The sequence below is a fragment of the Gymnogyps californianus genome, chromosome 6 (assembly GCF_018139145.2).
Source record: "Gymnogyps californianus isolate 813 chromosome 6, ASM1813914v2, whole genome shotgun sequence".
NCBI lineage: Eukaryota > Metazoa > Chordata > Aves > Accipitriformes > Cathartidae > Gymnogyps > Gymnogyps californianus.
The window spans coordinates 38412383-38432471 of record NC_059476.1 but is presented as its reverse complement, the minus strand read 5'-3'; the positions used below and the strand labels follow the sequence as shown (position 1 = coordinate 38432471).

Here is a 20089-nt window from a genome sequence, read left to right as displayed (position 1 = left end):
CTTTTGTGTTAGCTGTGTAATTAAGCACAGGAGAGCGGTTGAGGCAGAAATGGTTAACTCACCGAGCAATATAATGTCAAGTCAGTGGTACTTAATTGTTTCATAGGAGTTTAAAAATTAATTTTGTTGTTAAATGTCATCTTCTGGCTTGTGATCAGCTGTAGTGTAGGTCATATCTTTTCTGATAAATTTGAAGGAAATCAAGTAAGGGATCCTGAATGCTGATATCTGTGAAACCGAAGTCAGTTGAAGTCTAACGTTGATGTTTGTAGAGCCACAGAGGTGGGGAAAAAAGGAAAAGATGAAATCTGTGTTATTCAGCTAGCAGAGACCTGGTGCTCCAACCCGGCACCTTCCCAAGTCGGAGAATTGCTCTTCCCTCCTCCCCTGCAGCGAAAGCCAGGAGAACATAAACTAATGCTGGAGAGGTCACAGAATCATAGAATGGTTTGGGTTGGAAGGGACCTTAAAGCTCATCTAGTTCCAACCCCCCTGCCATGGGCAGGGACACCTTCCACTAGACCAGACTGCTCAAAGCCCCATCCAGCCTGGCCTTGAACACTTCCAGGGATGGGGCATCCACAGCCTCTCTGGGCAACCTGTGCCAGTGCCTCACCACCCTCACAGTGAAGAACTTCTTCCTTACAGCTAATCTAAATCGACCCTCTTTCAGTTTAAAGCCATTACCCCTTGGCCTATCACTACACGCCCTTGTAAAAAGTCCCTCTCCGGCTTTCTCGTAGGCCCCCTTTAGGTACTGGAAGGCTGCTATAAGGTCTCCCCGGAGCCTTCTCTTCTCCAGGCTGAACAACCCCAACTCTCTCAGCCTGTCTGCCTAGGAGAGGTGCTCCAGCCCTCTGATCATCTTCGTGGCCCTCCTCTGGACCTGCTCGAGCAGGTCCATGTCCTTCTTCTGTTGGGGGCCCCAGAGCTGAACGCAGGACTCCAGGTGGGGTCTCATGAGAGCGGAGTAGAGGGGGAGAATCCCCTCCCTCGACCTGCTGGTCACGCTTCTTTTGATGCAGCCCAGGATATGGTTGGCTTTCTGGGCTGCGAGTGCACATTGCTGGCTCATATTCAGTTTTTCATCCACCAGTACCCTCAAGATGGCTTAATGGAGAAAATCTTTCTCTGCCGAAGGGCTTGTGGGAAGTTCTGCAGGGGCCTCACAGCAGCATTCGTAAGGGTCGGGGACTGGAAGGGGCTGAGGACGAGGAGAACTTTCTGGGACTGGGGAAGGTAAGGTCTGGAGACCTCCATGAACCTTCCCTTGCTGGGACACTGGTACAGGGCTTGGAGCAGAGAAGAGCTAAAATGAGACTTAGTTTTTGCAAGACTTTTATTTCCTGGTTTATTAACCATCATCCCCCTTTATAGCAATCACGGAACCACTCCTACATGCGCTTCTTTTGAAGCACACACTTGCACGTTAGCTCAGTCCTGCACAGATCTTTGATCAATCAGAAAAGGTCACTGCAGCGGCCAAATTCTCTGTATGCTTATTCAGACCTCCAAGCTGGAAGTGCGTGTGAAGAACACCTTAGTATTTCTTCTTGCTTTCCACCCCTTTGGAGACCTGTTGACATTAGCTTGGTTTCAAGTTAAGGTAATCATCCTGCCTTTTCAAGTCCAGCTCTACAAATGCTGTCCCCCTGCAAGATAAAACTAGGAGGGCAAGATACAAAGACTTCTTCCAGAACTTGTCCAAGGAATAGCACATAGGGAAAATGTTGGCTTACTGATGGAGACAGTCCTGGGGAAAGCAAATATTCAAATGCACTAGGATTTCTTCTTCATGAGTGTTTCCTGCAATGTTCATTTTTTGTTACAGTGTCTTTTTATGCCCTTACCCTGGATGGAGCTTTCTGCTGCACCGTCTTGTTTTCATCTCCTATTTTTTTTTTCTCTTCCTTTTCCCCCCCTTCCAGTTTGAGCGGCACGACCCAGTGGAGGGGCGGATCACAGAGCGGCAGTTCGGCAGCATGCTGCTGGCCTACAGCGGGGTGCAGTCCAAGAAGCTCACCGTCATGCTGAAGCAGCTCAAGAAGCACTTCCAAGACGGAGAGGTCAGTGGCGTCGGTGGCAAATTCGGGAAGTTGCGGTGGGGGCAGCCGTCCTGCACCGTGCTGAGAAACGAGGAAGCAATCTCTGTCTTCTTAAGAAAAGCACCCGCACCTTGTTAAGCAGCGCGGGGAGAGACACTGACTTTGCAGATGATAAATACTTTGCCAGCAGCAGGGAGATGGAAGAGGTGGGAGTGCAGTGGTCAGTGTCCAGATCAGGGTGTAGCCTTGTCCCTGTTAAAATGGATGCTGTAATTTTCAAAATGTAAATTGGCTGAATGGCACCCTGGGTCTGGAGCCAGAATAAACATGGAAGACGTGTTCCTAGTTACTGGCTCGACCTTGGATTAATCAGCTGCTGCCACTGGGCAGTTTATTATTTAGTTATGAACTTATGATGTGAAACATTATTTGAATTACTCATGATTTAGAGAGGAACAAGGTTGCAGATCCTACACTTGTTAATTTAGTGAGAGACCTTGGAATAAGACATCCATACCAAAAGGACATGCTTTGCCAGGTAAGGCAAGTATGGGCTGCTAAATTACTTCAGTATTAGAATTTCACGTCTGCTTCTATAAAGATGGATTGTTCTTTTATTAACTAGGTTATAAACAAGAGATTCGTCAAAATGAGAACAGATGGAAAGTCTTTGGCTGCGTATTGGGTCGGTCTGACTGTTTGAGCCGCTTCCTCCTGATATCAGAACTGGCATTTATTTCTTAACTGGTTTAGATGCAAAGTGTGTTATAAAACACAAGCGTTGGCCAGGGTCTAGTCCTTTTTTGTCCCTTTTGGGTGCCTTAACTGGACTCCTGTGATGTACAGGAATCCTCAGTTCACGTGAAGCCACTCCAGTGACTTTCCCCCCCCCATTTTCTCCCTCTTTCACTGGTGCTGGGGGAGAATTTAGGCATACTGAAGCAGCGGGGCACGTAGACTGATAGGTTTCAATTAACTGCAAATAATGCCAAAAAGTTAAAAACTGGAGGAAACCGTAAGCGAGCCAAAAGGCCATGCTCAGAGTTGTGTTCCTGCCAGAGGAGCCGCAGTACCTGCAGCTTCTCGTGGCCTTGGGGTGCCAGAAAGAGCGTTTTTTTGCAGATTCCCTCATGTTTTGTAGGAAAATAGGCTCAATATTTAATAGGCTGTTATCAATAGATGGTGTCAACGTGTCATCGGAGCTGAGACGTGTTGCATGTCAATATTGGGAAATCTCGCTTCTCAAGCTCTTTGTCGGCGGCTTAAATAAGACCATTGATGTTTCCAGAGTTGTGTCTGTTTGTTTGATCTTTTGAGCGAGACACTGCAGATTCGGCTTTTCCAATACCTCTGCTCCCCTTGAGTTTTAACAGGAATCATTTGATTCCTTGTGGAAAAAATACTTAACTGTGATGTGTGTCTAACAGAAGATAATCAGCTCTGTTGTTAATGTTCCCAAACTGTTGATTCTTTTGCTGTGATTTGGGGGTTTTTAGAGAGAGAGAGAGAGATACACACACACGTGCATATATATATATTATTGAACAGTAGCTGGGTGTATGAGAAATTAGGCAGAGGGAGTTATTTTGGAAGGTTTCTTACAGCAGATGTTTTCTTCCTTTCATGTGTAAGCCCAGACCCTGACATCTGTGGCAGAGAAAGAACTTCTTGTTTTTACCTTAATCCTCATCCCCAAATCAGCCAGATTGTGTTTCTGTTTGCAGATAACCAGAATCAGAGCAAGTCTTTTTCTTTCTTTATTCCAAGGACTTTCAAGGAGAGAAATTGGGGAATAGGACAAAAAATGACATTTGCAAGAAACAGAATTGGTGGAAAACACATGATTCCTTAGACCGGAGGGAATGAAACACCCAAAATCCTAAAATGAGATGGCCTCTCTGTTAACAAGTACAAGATATTTAATGGTTTAAGGAGATGTAAAGGATGCAAGAAGTGCCAGCCACTTTGCACTGGAGGCAGATAAGCCTTTTTTGCAGCCAGGACAGCTGAAAGTCAGTGCTTATGCAGAGCTAGAGAAATCAGGCGCTGAAATCCTCCACTTCAGCAGGTTTTAGCTCATGGAGAATCCAGCCTGGTGCCTAACTTTACATTGTCTTTTATACAAGAGAACCTTTCTTGAAAGTTTGTGGGGTTTTTCCGCCCCCGGCCGGGTATTTTAGAAGACCATATTCCTTGCAGATTTGTGCACAGCACTTTGTATCTAGATACACTTACGTGCGTTTATTAGATCACCCTGGTGCAGCTGTCAGTGTTTTTACGTAGCTTAACTTTCCCCATCTCTTTAGAAACAGGACTGCCGTGACCAGAATCACGTTAACTGCCTTTCGAGCTTTCTGGATAACTTATTCAGGGATGCCCTTGCAAAGTTTTCCTTGTAAATGAATGGAGTATTAAGCCAGAGAGCGTTCTCCCACTTGAAACTGCAGAAGCTCAACGCTGGCGTTGCTTCTTCCTCTGTGTTTGTAACCCAGCCATCTGCAGAGCAAGCAGCTGCTTCCGTCGGGCTCTGCTTTACTCCCATTCTATGAAAAGGGACCAGAGCCGGTGCTACCCACTGCTCTCCCTTCGGCTCCCAGAACTCACACAGACGTTAAAGCCACCCAGCCACTTCATAGATCCTGCAATACTTTCCAGTCACTGAACACCTTGTAGGTCAGAGAAGTTTACGATGCAAACATGTTGTGCAGGAAGAATTTTTCCCCAAATCCCTTCTTTTCACGCTTCACTAGCCTACTTTTATACCAGCGTAGTATCATTATCTGCACAGTTTACTAACCTGCTGTAACTCCCCTCTACGCCGAAAGCAGTAGGGGCTTTGACTTGCTATTGCTTTCTGAAGAAAGTGAGAGTAAAATAATTTTAATAGTGAGATGCTGGGAGGGGAATGGCAGTAATTGTACCAAACCTACCTGGCAAGCTTTAGCAATTTACCTTATGAGTGTTTTCTTATGAAATCTGCCAAACATCATCTTCATTGTCTGATGCAGTTACCTTTTCTGCACAAGGCAACCTCCAAAACGTTAAAGCTCTGGTTTTAGTCTAACCTTTAGCCATTTTCCAACATCGCTATTCTATATTCCTGCTTTTGGGAATGGCATGTTTTCTTGTATTAATTGATAATCTGCTTTCATTTTTATTTTTCTTGAGGAAAAATCCCATCTTACCTTGGATACCTGAACTCTTCTGCATTTTCAGCAGAGCTGCCACACTCTACTTTGTTTAAAATTGCTTACGATCCTCCCCCTTAAGTTATACTCAGACAGCTGCTTTTCTCCTAGTAAAAAGGACTTGAGTTGTCAGTAGTATTTACAAGCAAGATATTTGGATTATGTCTCCGTAACCACTAGAAAACCAAGTTGACTCTTCAGAAACTAGTGATTCAGGTCATCTTCTACACATGCTTTGGGGGCTGTGTAGCATATTTTCCTGTTGAGATGGCAGAGGGTGGGAGCGAGATGCAATTCTCCCCGGCTGAAACCTGGGTTCCCAGGTAAAAAGCCCTTACTTTTGCAGAAGGTGTTTGAGCTGTCATAAGATGCATGTTGCAAGCAGATATGCGTTTCTGGAGTCTGCCTGCTTATGTATCGCTAGTAGTATTTAGATGATGAAAGGATTCAGGCTTATGAATCAACAGCTAGATCTACAAATGCCTTGAAAGGAGTGATCATGCAGATCCCATAATTGCTGCCCTGGTGCTCTCCAGATACGCAATTTCTTGTGGTTCCAAATTAACACAAACCTCTATTATGTAATGGAAATATCTACTGGTCTTTCAATGGAGACTTGAATAACTTAGGAAGAGCCGAGCAGCGCTGACAAACACATCGACGGGGAATAGATAAATTCCCATACTCAGACTTCTGACTGATGAAGGTGACCATTCATCTGTCGACTTGTTGGTGCAAGCCTGAGGCTGTCCCAGTCTCTGATTTTATTTTTATTTTGGTAGCTGGAAAGGAGTTAATGCTGATGCCAGCCTCAACTATAGGATTCATCAATAAAATAATAAATTTCATAATACTGATGGCATTTTTGCTACAGAGGTTCAGTATCTCTGTCCGCGTGAAAGCCCAGATTTGTAGGATACCCCTGTACATCATTGTTTTTGCTTTTTCAGCTGGTGAAAGGACCACGAGTTTGCGTATGTAAGCATGTAAACTTTCCCTGCTGAAGCAGTAGCAACTGCAGTGTTGGTACTAAACAAGGGGCCGTTTTGCACGGACAGCACTGCTGTTTGGCCTTGACGTCTGCCTTTTGTGGTGGAAAATTCCAGGAAAATGCAAAGTTGGGGCTCTTTGCTTAGAATAGCTGCTGGGATGCCTTGTGGCCACTACTGCAAACCTCAGATGTCCCCAACAGAGCAGGTAAACATCAGCACAGTGTCTTCTGCTGGCCTGAAAGTGGCCGCATGCCTCCTGGTTCCTGCAGGCTTTCCACATTTTTAGTGCTCTGCTCCCAGGCAGGAGCATGTCAGTCAGGAAACACATAGCAGGGAGGCATCCAGATGGGCATCTGAATTGCAAAGATCTTTTCTCCTCTAGATCGGTTGTACAAAACAGAGGAATCTTTGCAGTACTTCCTGCAGAAGTACCTGATTTATTTGATTTATTTGCTAGGACAGTATTTTATTTAACTCTGCCATATATCTTTTAGCGTACTGCTTGGGAAGCGGAGCAGGTATACATTTAAAGACTGACCCCTGTACAGTAACTGGGGATTTTTTTCAGATCCCTTGTCCATGTGTGCATTTTGCTACCTCATCTTTGCTGGTCTGGATTCATGAATCCAGCGCTGACAGAGCCTGCTGTTGCACTTGTCGGTGTGCACACTGTGCAACGTGCATCAGTGCTGCATTGCTGCTTGCTCAGTTACAGCAAAGACAGGAGCAAGCTGCAAATTTTCTGTGATTCTTCCGCTTACAATTCTAGAGGCACCACGTCTGTATGAGAAGATCGTAAAAAAACGGGCTTTTTCTTTCAAAAAAAGATGGGTGGCTTCTTCCCTGATTAGAAGTTGTTGGGAAGAGTTTGAGCAGGGTTGCAACGGATCATATGAATTTGTATTTGACAGTACCCGCTGAACATGTGCTCTTCCATCCAGACCATGAAACCAGGCCACGTTATGCAGCTGGGATTTTTCGTATCTTGCTGTATCAGTCTGTCATGCTAGACAGGAGGATCCTGAACCTGAACTCCTCTGGACAAGCTGATTTATCTCTTCCAGAGAGGAAGGCTGAGTGGTTATTACTGTGGTGATGATTCACCTCCTCCATTGGCTCTGGGCCGTGGCTGTGGTGGGGCAGTTTGGAGGCTGCATTTCTTGTCCCAGCACTGATGCAGTCGTGCTGGTGCTAAATGGGTCGATAAAATCAGATGTCGTGTAGTGTAATCGGTTGGGGGTCCCAGAGCTGCGCTTGTCAGCAGTTGCTCTCCCGGCGTGCTCCTCGCCGGTCGGATTGGTGCAGAGGGGAGCGTGTCGCTTATCCCCTGCCTGCCCATGGGCTGTGCTGGGATGCAGCGGTGTCAGCGCTGAGGGATCTCAGGACGCCTTTCCGTGACTACCCGGGTGCGTGGCCGTAGGCACTCACCGAGCACACGCTCGCCCGTCCCAGGGTGAGCCAAGCCCCAGGCAACTGTGCCGCTAAGTAGAGCAGACAGCGATCTAGCCCCGCAGCCATCCTACCACCAGCAGCAAAGCTAACTGGGGCACATCTGTAAGTGCTGTGGTTTGCAATGTCACCTTCTGCGACACTGGGTAAGACGTGAATCCCCCCCAGGGATCCCTGCATCTCTTGGGAGAGACTTTGCAGCGCGTGAACTATTTCATTATTGTCGTTGCAAGTATGCAGGCTTAAATATATATATAAATGAATCTGCTTGCAGCCGTCTCCTGCATCCCAACCACAGGCTCATGGTGTGTCCGCTCTTCTGGGCGAGAGCTGGCTGCGGAGCGAGGGCCAGAGAAATGCTTTTCAGTCTCTGCCACCGCTGACCGTGCGTGGGGAAGTCCCTTCCTGGTGCACGACTGGTGGGGCCAGGAGGGGAGCAGAGGCAGTTTTAACAAAAGTACGGGTCGCAAACCATATCCTAAAGTGCCAAGGTAGGAGTGGTTTGAGTGTGCAGATGAATCCCCCTCCGGCTACAGCTTTGGGCCAATGAGTCACTTTGTTGTTCGTAATCCAGGTAGTGTCATGATCTCCTTTTCCCATCACCGTAATACTGTCTTTTCTCTGTCCTAGGGGCTGACGTTTGAGGAGGTGGAGAGCTTCTTCACTTTTCTGAAGAACATAAACGACGTGGACACGGCTTTGAGCTTCTACCACATGGCTGGAGCTTCGCTTGATAAAGGTATTAAAACTTGCGAGACGGACGGGCGCTGAAAGCTTGAGGGACCGTGACTCATGCCGTGACTTTGGAGTTGGGAAGATGTTGAATGAGCCCAGGCTGACGGGTTAAAAATGTACCAAAATTGCAGTTTCTCCCTGTAATGAGAGGTTTAACTTGCTATGTCCATGGATAAAGAGGGATTTCAGGTTTTATATTTCCCCAGTTTTAGATATAGAGGGGGAAAAAAGGCTGAAACGTATTAGGAAGAAACGTAGATTAGGAAGCAGTGATTTCATGGTGACCTATCAGGAAGCGGTGATATCATGGTGATACCTTCAGCAGGACCGTTCAGGCCTGATGCGTGCAGAGGCAAGGTGACCTAGTGGAGTGTATCACAGGCTCTGGTACCAGATCCCAGGCACACCAGTGTTTCTTCTTCATCCCTCTTCTGAAGTGACATTTTTTCTCCTTTTACAAAGTACTTGAAAAATTATTGTTGGCAAAGACAAGCAGTATTATAAGAAATATTCTTGCAAACTGTATCTTCTGTAGAGGTCTCTGTGATTGACGTGGCAGAGGCACTAACCAGCAGTGGAGCTGGTGGTAGGAACTGTTCAACCCTTGTTTTGTTTCAGCTTTGCTTAAAAATAAGAGGCTTTGCCTAGAAATAAGAGCTGTATGGCTAGATGCTGCATTTCTGATCTGAAATCCGAGTAATGGCAAGCACCTTTGGAGCTCCCAGGCGTGCTGGAGGGAAGGAGGGGGAGCACTGGAACCCCACTGAGGTCCCACACTAAGCATTAAAGTCTGTCCAGAGCAGGCTCCCTTCAGATAACCCACAGTCCAGAGGCTGCACGTGGCCAGAGGAGCTGGCTGAATAAACCTCAGAGCTGGTGTTTCCTGGGGAGCTTGGTAATAGCGTGGTTTATCGATCAAACCCATCCATATCCTTCTTCATTTCATCGTGTGTTTCCTTTTCTGAGCTAGTCCAGGTATGTTCTCAGATCTGACACACTGATTTAAAAAAAAAAAAAAAAAAAGTCCAGCTCTCTGCTGCCAGGATCTGTCACAAGTGCATGCTTTTCTTTTCTGGATCTTTTTTTAAGAGTTGTTTTTTTAAAACACTCAGACTGGGAATATAAAAAAAAGATGGCAAACTCATTAAAAGTTTTTTAGGCTAAGTTGAAACTCTTGTCTACTAGAAAGTTAAAGCTGATGTATTCAGGCAGCTGCAAAATTAAATGTTTCAGAAGTAAGCTATTCTTCCAGCCGCTGTGCTGTTGTGGGAATATTAAGACATTAATAGGTTTTTGGGCAGTGGAATTACAAGGGGAGTCAAAGGTGTCACATCTCTTCTTGCATGTGTCAGCAGCCCTCCTCATCTTTGATTTTTTGGGGGAAATAATCTGTACTCTTTGTTTTAGATGACCGTTACCTTAAGACTTAAAAGCCTATCAAGTTCTTTTAACTTTCTTTCATTTAAAAGTAAAACTATGAAGTACGGATGTGCTGCTGCTGCACAGACCCCTTTCTGCAGCATCCTACGAGGAGGTAATAGCCCAGCAAATCCAATTTACTCGGTGTCTACAGTAAATCAGCAATTGCCCAGTCGTGGCACATGTATTTGTGGAGTATTTAGGTCTGCGTGCAGTTGGTAAATCAGTGTGATTGCTGTTTAATTATGTGCGATTAATGAGCTTGTGCTGGAGCCACAGCCACTGAGCTGGGAGTGTTTGGCTGGAGTAAGTAAACCTTGGGGAGGGTTGGTGGTGTGCAGGGCAAGGCTTCAAACCGCTTGCGGGCTCGGCTGTCCCCAGACTCCCGTCCCTGCCTGCAGGGTCCCAGCTGTCGGGAGAGCTTTCCTCGGGCTCGGGCAGAAGAGGAGGGTTATCCTGTAAATCCCCTCTTCGCCTGTGTCTGGTAGCTGACACGAATCACCCCTCGCGTCCTTCTGTGCTGCTCAACCCAGAGATGCTCCGGGCAGGAGGCATGAAGAGAGGGTTTTGCTGTGGTCCGAACGAAGGTGCAAAGCAAGCTGCAGCGATACACCTGGGTTTTGCAGCAGGGGTCTGTGTGCTCCCATGCCTAAATTGTCTGTGCATTACCTGTTTCCGTATGCGTGCACTCTGAGTCTGGATATTGCACCCACAAATCGAATAAGCAATAAATGGGGTGTACTCTTCCAAAAGTCAAGCTTTCACAAGGTTGCTTATTAAAAACCAACAAATGGAAAAATTACTCATCATATGGGGAGGAGGAAGAGGATAGTTTGTGTAGCAAATAAATTGCTGCTAACCTAATGCAGCAAGCTTCATTATAACTTTAGAAGGGCCATTTAAAATTTAAGAGGAAAAAAAAGGATGGCACCAAACAGCCATAGCTTGACAACCTGTTTTCTGTGTTGAATTCAAGTAGCCTCTTCTTCTAAAAAGGATCATAAACCTGTATTTTAATGACCCATAGAACAACACACAGATTATTTGTTAGCCCATCTTTCATTTTACCAGAAACAGGATAGCCGTCATTCTCTTAAATCGTAAGCATTACTTAGAAAACTTTCCCAGCCTGGGCTTACAGCTGGCAGCAGGACAGGAGCCGAATTCGTCGCTTATTCCCCTTCCGAGGCAAGGGTGTGAATTGCACTTTTTTTTTGGCACCGTCTGCAGCCAGACTTTCCAAGAAGCCGTTTTGCTGGCGCCGGCAGAGAGCCACGGTATAGCTCCTTTGCGTTTTAGGGCAAGGCACAGATGCACTTCACTAGAGACGAGCCAAAGCGAGGGGAGACGGCTGAGCCTGCTGCTCGCTCCGGTGGCTCAGCCGGCTCAGAGCGGGGCTGGAGCCCAGGAAGGGTTAATGGAAGGTCATGTTATTTGAAGTATGGAGCTTGAAACGGCTGCAGACTTGACAGGGAATTTGGGAGGAGGTAGAGGTGAGTTTTGAGTGCAGCATGTATTTGTCATTGAATTGCTGCTTGCTTTAATCTGCCTTCAGAGCTGGATGAAAGAAGTCAGTCCCCCATGGAGGCACAACTCAGATCGCTCCTCTGGAGTAACGGCATGTAGTCAACGCTGGTAGTTGGGTGGGGAGGACTTCTGTAGGGTAGGTGAGGTTGGCAGGGATCTCTAGAGTCCCTCTAGTCCAACAGGGTCACGTACAGCAGCTCGCCCAGGGCCACCTACCATCAGGTTTTGGATATCTCCAAGGTCAGAGGTGCCACAGCCTCTCTGGGTGTGTAAGAAAGCTTGAATGAGTATTTGTGATAATTTGTGAGAAGGAGAAGAGTCGAACGATGAAATCTGGTGTCCTGCAGAGGCAAGTCAGGGTCACGGGTTGTCACCTTTGCTGCCCTCACACCAGTGCGTTGACGTGTGTGTATGTGTGCGTCCTGATGGAGAGGGACCGTGGAAGTGCTTGGCACCGTGTCCTCAAGCAGGAGGGGTCTGGAGCTCGCCTGCCCTTTGGTTTTAGTACATGCACAATTACGATGCGGTGTTTGCTGAGCACTGATGCAACGAGTTGTTGGGCAAAACTCTGTCACAGCAGAGGATGCCTGTCCACAAGGCTTTAAGAAATCAGCTCGGTAGCCCTGAGGACAAGCTCTCCGTAGATCAACAGCCCCTGGAAGATGCTGAATACCTTTCAGTTTAGAAACTACTTTCTGTGTTGGAATCTCCTTTCTTTACTTATTTATGACTACGAATATCACATAAACAGTGGATCGGCTCTGCCTTTGGTCTTGTAGCTCTGCTTTTTTCCCAGAACCATGATCTCCATGACTTTCCATCATGCTCCCTTTAATGTCAGAACAGTTTCTACTCAGCTGCAGGGCTGCGCCCTTGTGTTTTGAGAAGAAAAAGAAAAATGTGCTGTGTCCACAGGATTGCCTAGGGTTTGTACATCTCTCTTCTGGATCGATATTCTGGTACGTACACATGCAAATGATTTGAAAAAAGTTAAATAGATTTTTGCTAGCTATATTGTCAATGATGGCATCCAACATTTCCAGCTGGGATGCTTAAAATGAAACGTGCGTATCAACGTGAGACCCTACATAGCCTGATTTCTGGGAGCCCAAGATACACGTGTCCTGCCTCTGCAGCCTCGGACCGTCCAGGGCAAGGAGCCCTGCTCCCGTCACCCTGGGTGCCGTTCGGGAAATGAAGGCAGCAGCCCAGCTGCCCATTATTTCGGCCAAATGTGTGATTAATCTCAAGACGGAGGAAACAAATGAAGTTTGCCATCTGGCTAGGCTCTCGCCCATAGAAAAGCCCCGTTTGTAAGCACTTGGTGAGGCATTACTCACGGTGTGGTTCTGGGAATTGGAGTGGGAAAAAAAAAAAAACCAAACCCCACAACTGTGTCAGACGCTAAACTTGCATAAAATAACTCAGATGGCTCATTAAAGGAACCAGTGGGAGACACTAACGCTTGAAACTTTAAAAGCCGCATAGCTTTTCAAGATAGAAACGTGGAACTCATTTTCAGTGGTATAAAATCCAGGAGACTTTCCCATGTAGGGATGGATGCAGCCATCCCAAAACCCCAAATCTGGACAAGCTTTGTTTTAGGAGATGTTTCCCCAGACAGCGACTATTTCATTTTGCGAAATGGTAGAGAAATGACGCTGGGAGGTTTACTTCAATTTTATTTGCCTCACCGAGATACCTTGTAGTCTGGAGCGTGTGTCTCGAAATGGAAAGCAGAGACACTTTCCCCTTCTTTATGACTCCTTAAAAACCAACAAAATCGTTACCGAGCACAGCACAGTCACGCAGCCCCTGCGAAATAACATTTTTGCAGAATTTTTGCATTGAGCAAGAAAAATGTGATGGAGGTGACACTTGCGCAGTTGGATTAATAAGAGAGGAAGCAGTAACCAGTGGCCGCAAGTACAAATTACAGCTGGTAAAACTGCAGCCATGAAAAATAAATAAGCATGCGTTGAAGAGGAGAGAGGGATCAGGCGACACCCTGTAGAGATGGAAGGAGGGGAGTGAAAACTCAGCAGAAAAACATGACTTACAATTAAAGAAATCATTCTTTTTGTTTTCCCATATAAGGCTCTAGCAAATAACTTCTTCAGTAGGGTACCCTGGGCACCAGGAGGAGAGGATGGTATCAAAGCTTGGTTGAGCACCTTTAAAGAAGATTTACATTTCAAAGGAGTTAAATGAAATTCGGTGTTGCTGTCTGAGGAAATACAGATCTGCTTTTGCTGTCTGAAGGTCTGGGTCTCGGGTAAGAGGTGGCTTACAGCGCTTAAAACCTCTGCCGTTGCCAAAGTTGAGGTGTTTTAAAGTGCCTCCCCAGCAGAAGGACTTTCTGGGGACAACATAAGCTGAGAAATAAGTTTAGATAAACTCTTTCTTTTACCTACACCTCTTCTTTTTCCTTGAGCTTGACACATGTGACTGAAGTCCCCCAGCAGCGCGTGTGGCAGGTAGGAGTTATAGCGCATGTTTTGCAGCTGGCTGGAGCCAGGACTGTATGTAGGGAACGAGCATCGCCTAATTCGGGAGGAGAAAGGCGCCTTTTACAAAGGCACATATAAAATCCAGATGCAGGGCATTTATCTTGGTGAAAAGGACGATGCCGTCCACCGTTCAGCTCCGCTGTTTGCTGCCACTTTGTGTCCGTGGCGTTTGATCACAGAGGACCTATAAATACGGCATTATACCTGTGCAATTTATAGTCACCCTCTGCTCTGGTTTGGGGTATGTGTGATGCTGGCCATCACCTGGCCATCAGTCCCTCCCTCTCGGATCAAGGGGGAAAGCTGAAGGCAGCTTTGTCATTTAATTTGTGAGCGTTCGATGTCAGTGTAAGCTAATTAAATGGTGGACCGTTAAAGCCCTTTTTGGAGGGCTGCTGCCATCTAATGCGCCTGCTCGCTTGTGTTGCAGTTCGTTCATTCGATCGTGTTGCATCTTGCTGGCTAATTGGTGCGTATTTGGAAGAAGAGAGCGGAAAGGAAAGGGATGCACGGACGTGGTGGCTGTCCCTGCGCTTAAAATGTGAATTCCCCCCGTTTCCTTTGCTATCCAGGTTTTCTTGAGAGCTGTGCCGCGTGTGTGGCGCAGTATATTCTGCAGCCTGGTTGGCATGGGTGGGCTGGGAGAGACGCGAGGTCTCCCCACAGCTCAGTTGGCAAGGTTCGGGTGTAAGGCTGGGGAACAAAATTAATTCAAGTTTTGTTGAATGGTTACACTGCCTCTGCCCTCCGCAAAGCAGGCTCTGGCTGCCAGCAGGACACACACAGAAGCAGCGGCCGTATCCTGACGTACAGTGACAGAACTGAAATATAGAGTAATAACTGCAGACCAGAGCTACATCTCTCATGTAGGAAAGGATTTTAACTCAAAGAGAATAATTACAGGGGAACAGCAGGTGCCTACTTGAGATTATATATATTTTAATCCACCTTCTGTTTAATTTCAGTTTTCCCCTGCATTATTCAGTAAAAGGAGGAAAAAGGACCCGATGGTGGCTCTGGATTCCTCCCTGAAAACCCCATACCTCACTCAGGGGAGCAGAAATGGGGCAGAAGGAACCAGTAATCTGAACATTCATGGGGAAAAAAAAAATCCTATTAGAAACACTTGATGCAGTTTCTAATTCACCTGGTTACGGTATAGATTGGGTGCTTATTTTTTCCTTTCTGACCCATAACTCTTCAAAATTTCTGAAGGGCCGATAGCTCTGCAAAGGGACCAGAGTGCATGAACCCAGAAGGAAGCTGTGGATGAAAGCAGAGGCTTTTTTTGGTTTCAATCTGATTTTGTGTCACGCCACTTCCCTCTTTTGCCTTGCTGAAGGGGAGCTCTGCAGCTAAACGTTCATCCCAGTTACTGTGGGCTCACTGCCGCGGTGCAAAGTCTCTCCGGACGGGGCTTCCTCGGGTCAGACCTCGTAGGGAAGCAATTTAACTTAAAATACCCTAACGTTCATGCAAAGCCCTTCCTTTTTATTGAGTATCTGGAAGGGAGCAGGGTGTTTCAGCCCTGACAAACAGTGACAACTGAGCTGCTCTTACCTCCCCTCCTTCCTTCAATTAGCAGCCATCAGAGGGAGACCAGAGGGCAGCCAGACGCACACGAATACATGTAGGGAAACAGCTAAACTAGCCCAGTGAGGGTTTGGTTTTTTTTCCCCTTTATGCAGCAAAATCTACCGCATAACCCTGCCAGATTGATAGCTCCGCGGATTGCTCTTTTCTAGAGGCGTGAATAAAAGTACTGCTCACTTCTTTGCTGATGAGCTCAGCTGCCAGTTGGGGGGGGGGAAGTGAAATAATTCGTTACAACTCTATTTTATTGCAAGGTTAACCTTGTCTGCTCGCTGCAGAGCCTGTCGCAGGGAGAGGGTGGATGGGTTTGTTCTGCAATTATTGGCCCTGGGTTGCTTAACAGGAAAACCGGTTTTTATTATTCCCAGCCTGTTGGAATAGCTGGTTCATAGAGTATCATCTTTGCAACACTGTCAGAAGGAGCTGCCTTGTTGATCAAGCCCATCAGGAGAGGTTTCCCACCTGGTGTTTGCTTGTAGTGCTGACACTTCTTCCGATTTTGTAACCAAAGGGGGGAGAAAACACCTCATTGCAATGTTTTTAATGTTTATCTTGAACACACAGGCATCAGCACGTCGGTGCTCACCAGCAGCCTCTCCACACCCCGTGCGGTGTTGCAGTAGGAAGGCGAAGGCTTGGAGGAGCCTGGTTTTGAGGCACGTGTTGAACGGGCTGGGGACGAAGCTTATTTCAAGCCTCTTTGAACATGACACGTTTTCGTAAAGGCGGTTTTCTGTGGAGGAACAGGAGTCTCCCGCTCCTCTGCCCGCGTTCGCTGCGGTTGGCAGATCACGACATCCCGCTAACCTTGTGCCCTCCCTCCGTTGCAGTGACGATGCAGCAAGTGGCCAGGACGGTGGCCAAGGTGGAGCTCTCCGACCACGTGTGCGACGTGGTGTTCGCGCTCTTCGACTGCGACGGTGAGTGACCCCAACCTCGCCCCATTCCTCTCGGCCAGGCTGGGCGAGAGTCGATCCCGGGGGAAGAAATACAGGGGAAAAAATGGCCAGCCATGAAAGCTTGCCGTGGCCTTGCCTCTTCTTGCCATGCTACCGTCCCCTCTTTGGCCGTGGATCTGTACTGATGCTCCTGCCCTTCTAGGAAGGGTATCGCATGGTGCCCAGCTTCCGAGATGTTGATCTTAAAGCAGTGGATGCAAGCGTTTGGCAGGCACAGCTTGCTACACAGCTCTCTTTCCACACCACCACCCCCCCCCCCAAAACTCTGTTCTGTTTAACAAAATGAGCTATTGTGCTCCAGTGTTGGAAGCGAGCCTATCTGGTACGTTGTTATCTCCAAAGTCCTGGACAAATATCAGCTTAATTAATTAATGGCAGCTCTGTGCCCTGCTGGGAAGCTCGTTGCTTTGCTGGCCCGCAGAGGATGCAAACACTATGGGGTAGCTTGTTGCCGCACTGAAGCAGTCTCGGGTTGATTTAATGAGAATTAGTGGAGTCTTTGCCACCAGGGGATGGTGGCGGCAATTCAGACTTGGAAAGTAGCAAAATTCTGCATTTGCCCAAAACTGTCAAGCCAAAACCAGAGACCTTGCTGGCACCCTGCTTCTCCAGCACAGTCACCAGGATCTGGCAGCTCTGAGTGGCAGCAGTGATGCATAAATAGATGGTTGTTTGCTTTCTGATATAAATACGAACATTAAGAAAAAAAATCTTTATTCCTTGTTGTCCCTCTTGGTTTCAGCCCCGCCTGCTTCTTTGCACTTTTCTAAGGTTGCATCTCTCGTTTTATTTTTCTCTGTGCTTCAGTGCCACTTTCTGATAGGCTCCTCAAACCAGATGATCAGGCTGGAGATTAGAGTGAACCGAAGCGTAGCTGAATATTCTCTGTTTGCATCCTCTCGTAGGAGAATTTGCTAAATATTTTGATAGCAAACCTTTGGGGGGAAAGACTGTGGTTGCCAGATGAGTCCCTGAAAGGAAGGAATCAAGTGGAAAAGCGTTTTCACTCCGTCGGTGTTTATAGATGTTACCATGCACGCATCAAAAACCTGCAGCACCGAAGGGAATTTTACTCGCCCCTTGATAGTTTGCTGGAATTTTGCTGCGCAGATTTGCATTCAGATGTAAGGCAGGGAGAAAAGCTCTCAAATGAAGAAACTCGTTCATGAAATATGAAGTAGTTCCCCGTATCAGCCAGAGAGATTCTCTCTCCTTTGATCTGGGGAACCGATGGCACTGGCGGGTTTGTTTCTCAAGGGCCGGCGTCCCTCATATTTCTTCTGTGCCCAAAGGTGGGTTGCTTTCCTGTGCTGCTCCCCAGGAGCTAAAATCAGTGCTATCAGCTGTGTGCCGTAGGCAGGGGAGCAAAACAGGCAACGGGATACATGCGGCATCGTGGCAGAAGGCACCGGCCCTTCAGCAGTTGTGCCGTGGCTTGCTGCTGTCCCCTCCAATCAACCAGCGCCCTAAATAAAAATCCCCGAGGTTTTAATTTATTGGTGGTTAAGCAACTATGGAATAAAATTTGCCCCAATTTACTATCATCTTATTTTTAACATAAATTTAATTGACATAATTCTCAGTAACCTCACTAGATTAATGACTCTTCCCTTCTACTCCATTAAGAAAAATCTGTGCTCTGTTACCCTGTGCTCCCATCATTTCCTAAGTCGCTTAAAGCGGAGAGCTTCCTGCGGGTGCATGGGCATTTGCTTTGCATTTGCTTTTCTGTCTTCAAGCCTCAGCGCTCCAGGCCCTGCAAGACGTGGCGGTGCCAGGCTAAGCAGGGCAGCGTCCGTAGGGTTGGGATTTAAATGCTGTGGTTCGGCAACCCTTGCTCAGCAGGATATTTTGGGCGGTTGAAGCCAAACGTGATTTCAGCCTCTGCAAGAAATGACACTCGTGGCTGCTGCCCTTTAGAGTTAGTGCATGCGGGGAGGAGGTTGTTGGTGGCTTTTAGTGTTTCTAATATTTTTTTTTCTTCCTTCTCGCAGGGAACGGCGAGCTGAGCAACAAGGAGTTTGTTGCCATAATGAAGCAGCGCCTTATGAGAGGCTTGGAGAAGCCCAAGGACATGGGCTTCACGCGACTCATGCGGGCGATGTGGAAATGCGCCCAGGAGACGGCGTGGGACTTCACCATGCCCAAGCAGTAGCCGGGTCGGGGAGGAGCGCCCGGCTTCCCTGTCTCAGCCCTGCCACCACCGCCCACGGGCGAGCGCCACCGCTGCGGACACCTGCGGGGTGGCACCGGGCTCTGGCGAGCCCAGACTGTTCATAACAGGAGATTTTTGTAAATCGAAGTTAGAAATCAAAGCCTGTTGTATTTGCAGCTTCTGCTTGCCGCTGGCCCCTTAATATTCCTCTCTCTCAGGAAAAAGAAAAGGACTTTTCTTACTGCCGCCACCTCCGCTTTGTGATGCGCCCTGCCTGCAGAGCTGGGCATCGAGCGAGCTGGTGGGGCTGCACCCAAATCACTTTTATTTAATGTTATTACAAAATGGCATGGGGTTTATTTTAATTCTTAGATTGCTCCTAAGAAAGAAGCCGCGGGATTCCTGGATAGATCGTACCAGTGGGACCTAGGAGCAGAGGCTGGAGCAGCCAGGTAGCGAGAGCACCCCAGGATTTCGGTCGGCCAGATGCTCCCCCGGACTGTCGGGGGGTGGAGGGGACGGGTGCGCCCGCAGAGGGGCTGCTTGAGCCGAGGGTGCTGCCTCTGGTGTAACAGCAGTTGGAAGTAGTGGAGCAAGCGGCTCTCCCGCCCATTCCGCCTTGCGTAAGCAACCCGCTGCAGGAGGTCTCTCTTTTTTTTTTTTTTTAAACGGGGAGCCCTCTCCGTGGGGAATTGCCGTTCTGTAACGGGAACGGGCTGAAAGATGTTATTTGCCGAGTGCTGTTCTCTCTGTGAAGTACCGTGTAAAGATGTTGCTCACAACAACATGGCTCGTGGCTCATCTCTTTCGATTGCTTTAGGTCTTCACCTAAGGCTGGAGGCGAGTCACCGGAGATGGGGCGTTTTGGAAGGGGGAGAAGAAACCATGATTGCTTTCCAGAGCTGGAAAGACAAAGCCCAGAAGTCAGTGCTGGAAAGGCCGGAGCTGCCGTGTTTGCTGTCCCGTGTTGGCGGCCGGCCCCAGGCAAGCGGTCTGGTTCGGGCTGGCCCCGTAAGCCATCTGCCGCGGCCTCCGCCTTGCAGAGAGGAGCACTCTCTGCGGGTGTTTAAAGGACAGCCACGAGCTCCAGGCTTTCTTTGAGGGGATAAAACACTTCTGGAATATTTTCGTACTGGGATATTGATCCTGCTATTGGGGATCTCTACCGTCATCTCCTTCCTCTCCTCTCCTGCAGTTTGCCTGCCGGTAGCGCGCTCTGTTCAGGTGCTGGTCCCTGTGCTGTCACCCACGTTGCATCGAGCAGCAACGATGCTGGAGTGCAGGTTTTGCTCGTCCTGCCCGCAGGGATGGTTGTTCTTGCTGCCTGTCCTGCCTGCTCCCCACAAGCCCATGGGCAGCTGTGGAGCCTCTACGGAAATGTCACCTGTCTCGAAATTCTCTCTTTTGGAATAAAATGAAGCCTGTTGCATCCCCAGGAGGACTGAATCTATCAAACAGCCTCTGCTGCGAAAGCTGAGATCGATGCATGGCAAGTCTTAATGGCAGAGCGCCGCTCT

General features: G+C 47.8%; 1 protein-coding gene across 2 annotated transcripts in view; it reads left to right on the top strand.

Annotated features, from left to right (window-relative positions):
• Positions 1-19357, top strand: part of MICU1 (mitochondrial calcium uptake 1) — a 109903-nt gene extending 90546 nt beyond the window's left edge. For both annotated transcript variants that reach the window (XM_050898915.1, XM_050898914.1), the window contains 4 exons: positions 1929-2066; positions 8305-8413; positions 16289-16378; positions 18412-19357. In XM_050898915.1, coding sequence (XP_050754872.1) covers positions 1929-2066; positions 8305-8413; positions 16289-16378; positions 18412-18572 — 498 coding nt within the window. In that variant the 3' untranslated portion in view covers positions 18573-19357. The remainder of the gene's footprint in view (positions 1-1928; positions 2067-8304; positions 8414-16288; positions 16379-18411) is intronic.
• The last annotated feature ends 732 nt before the right edge of the window (positions 19358-20089 follow it).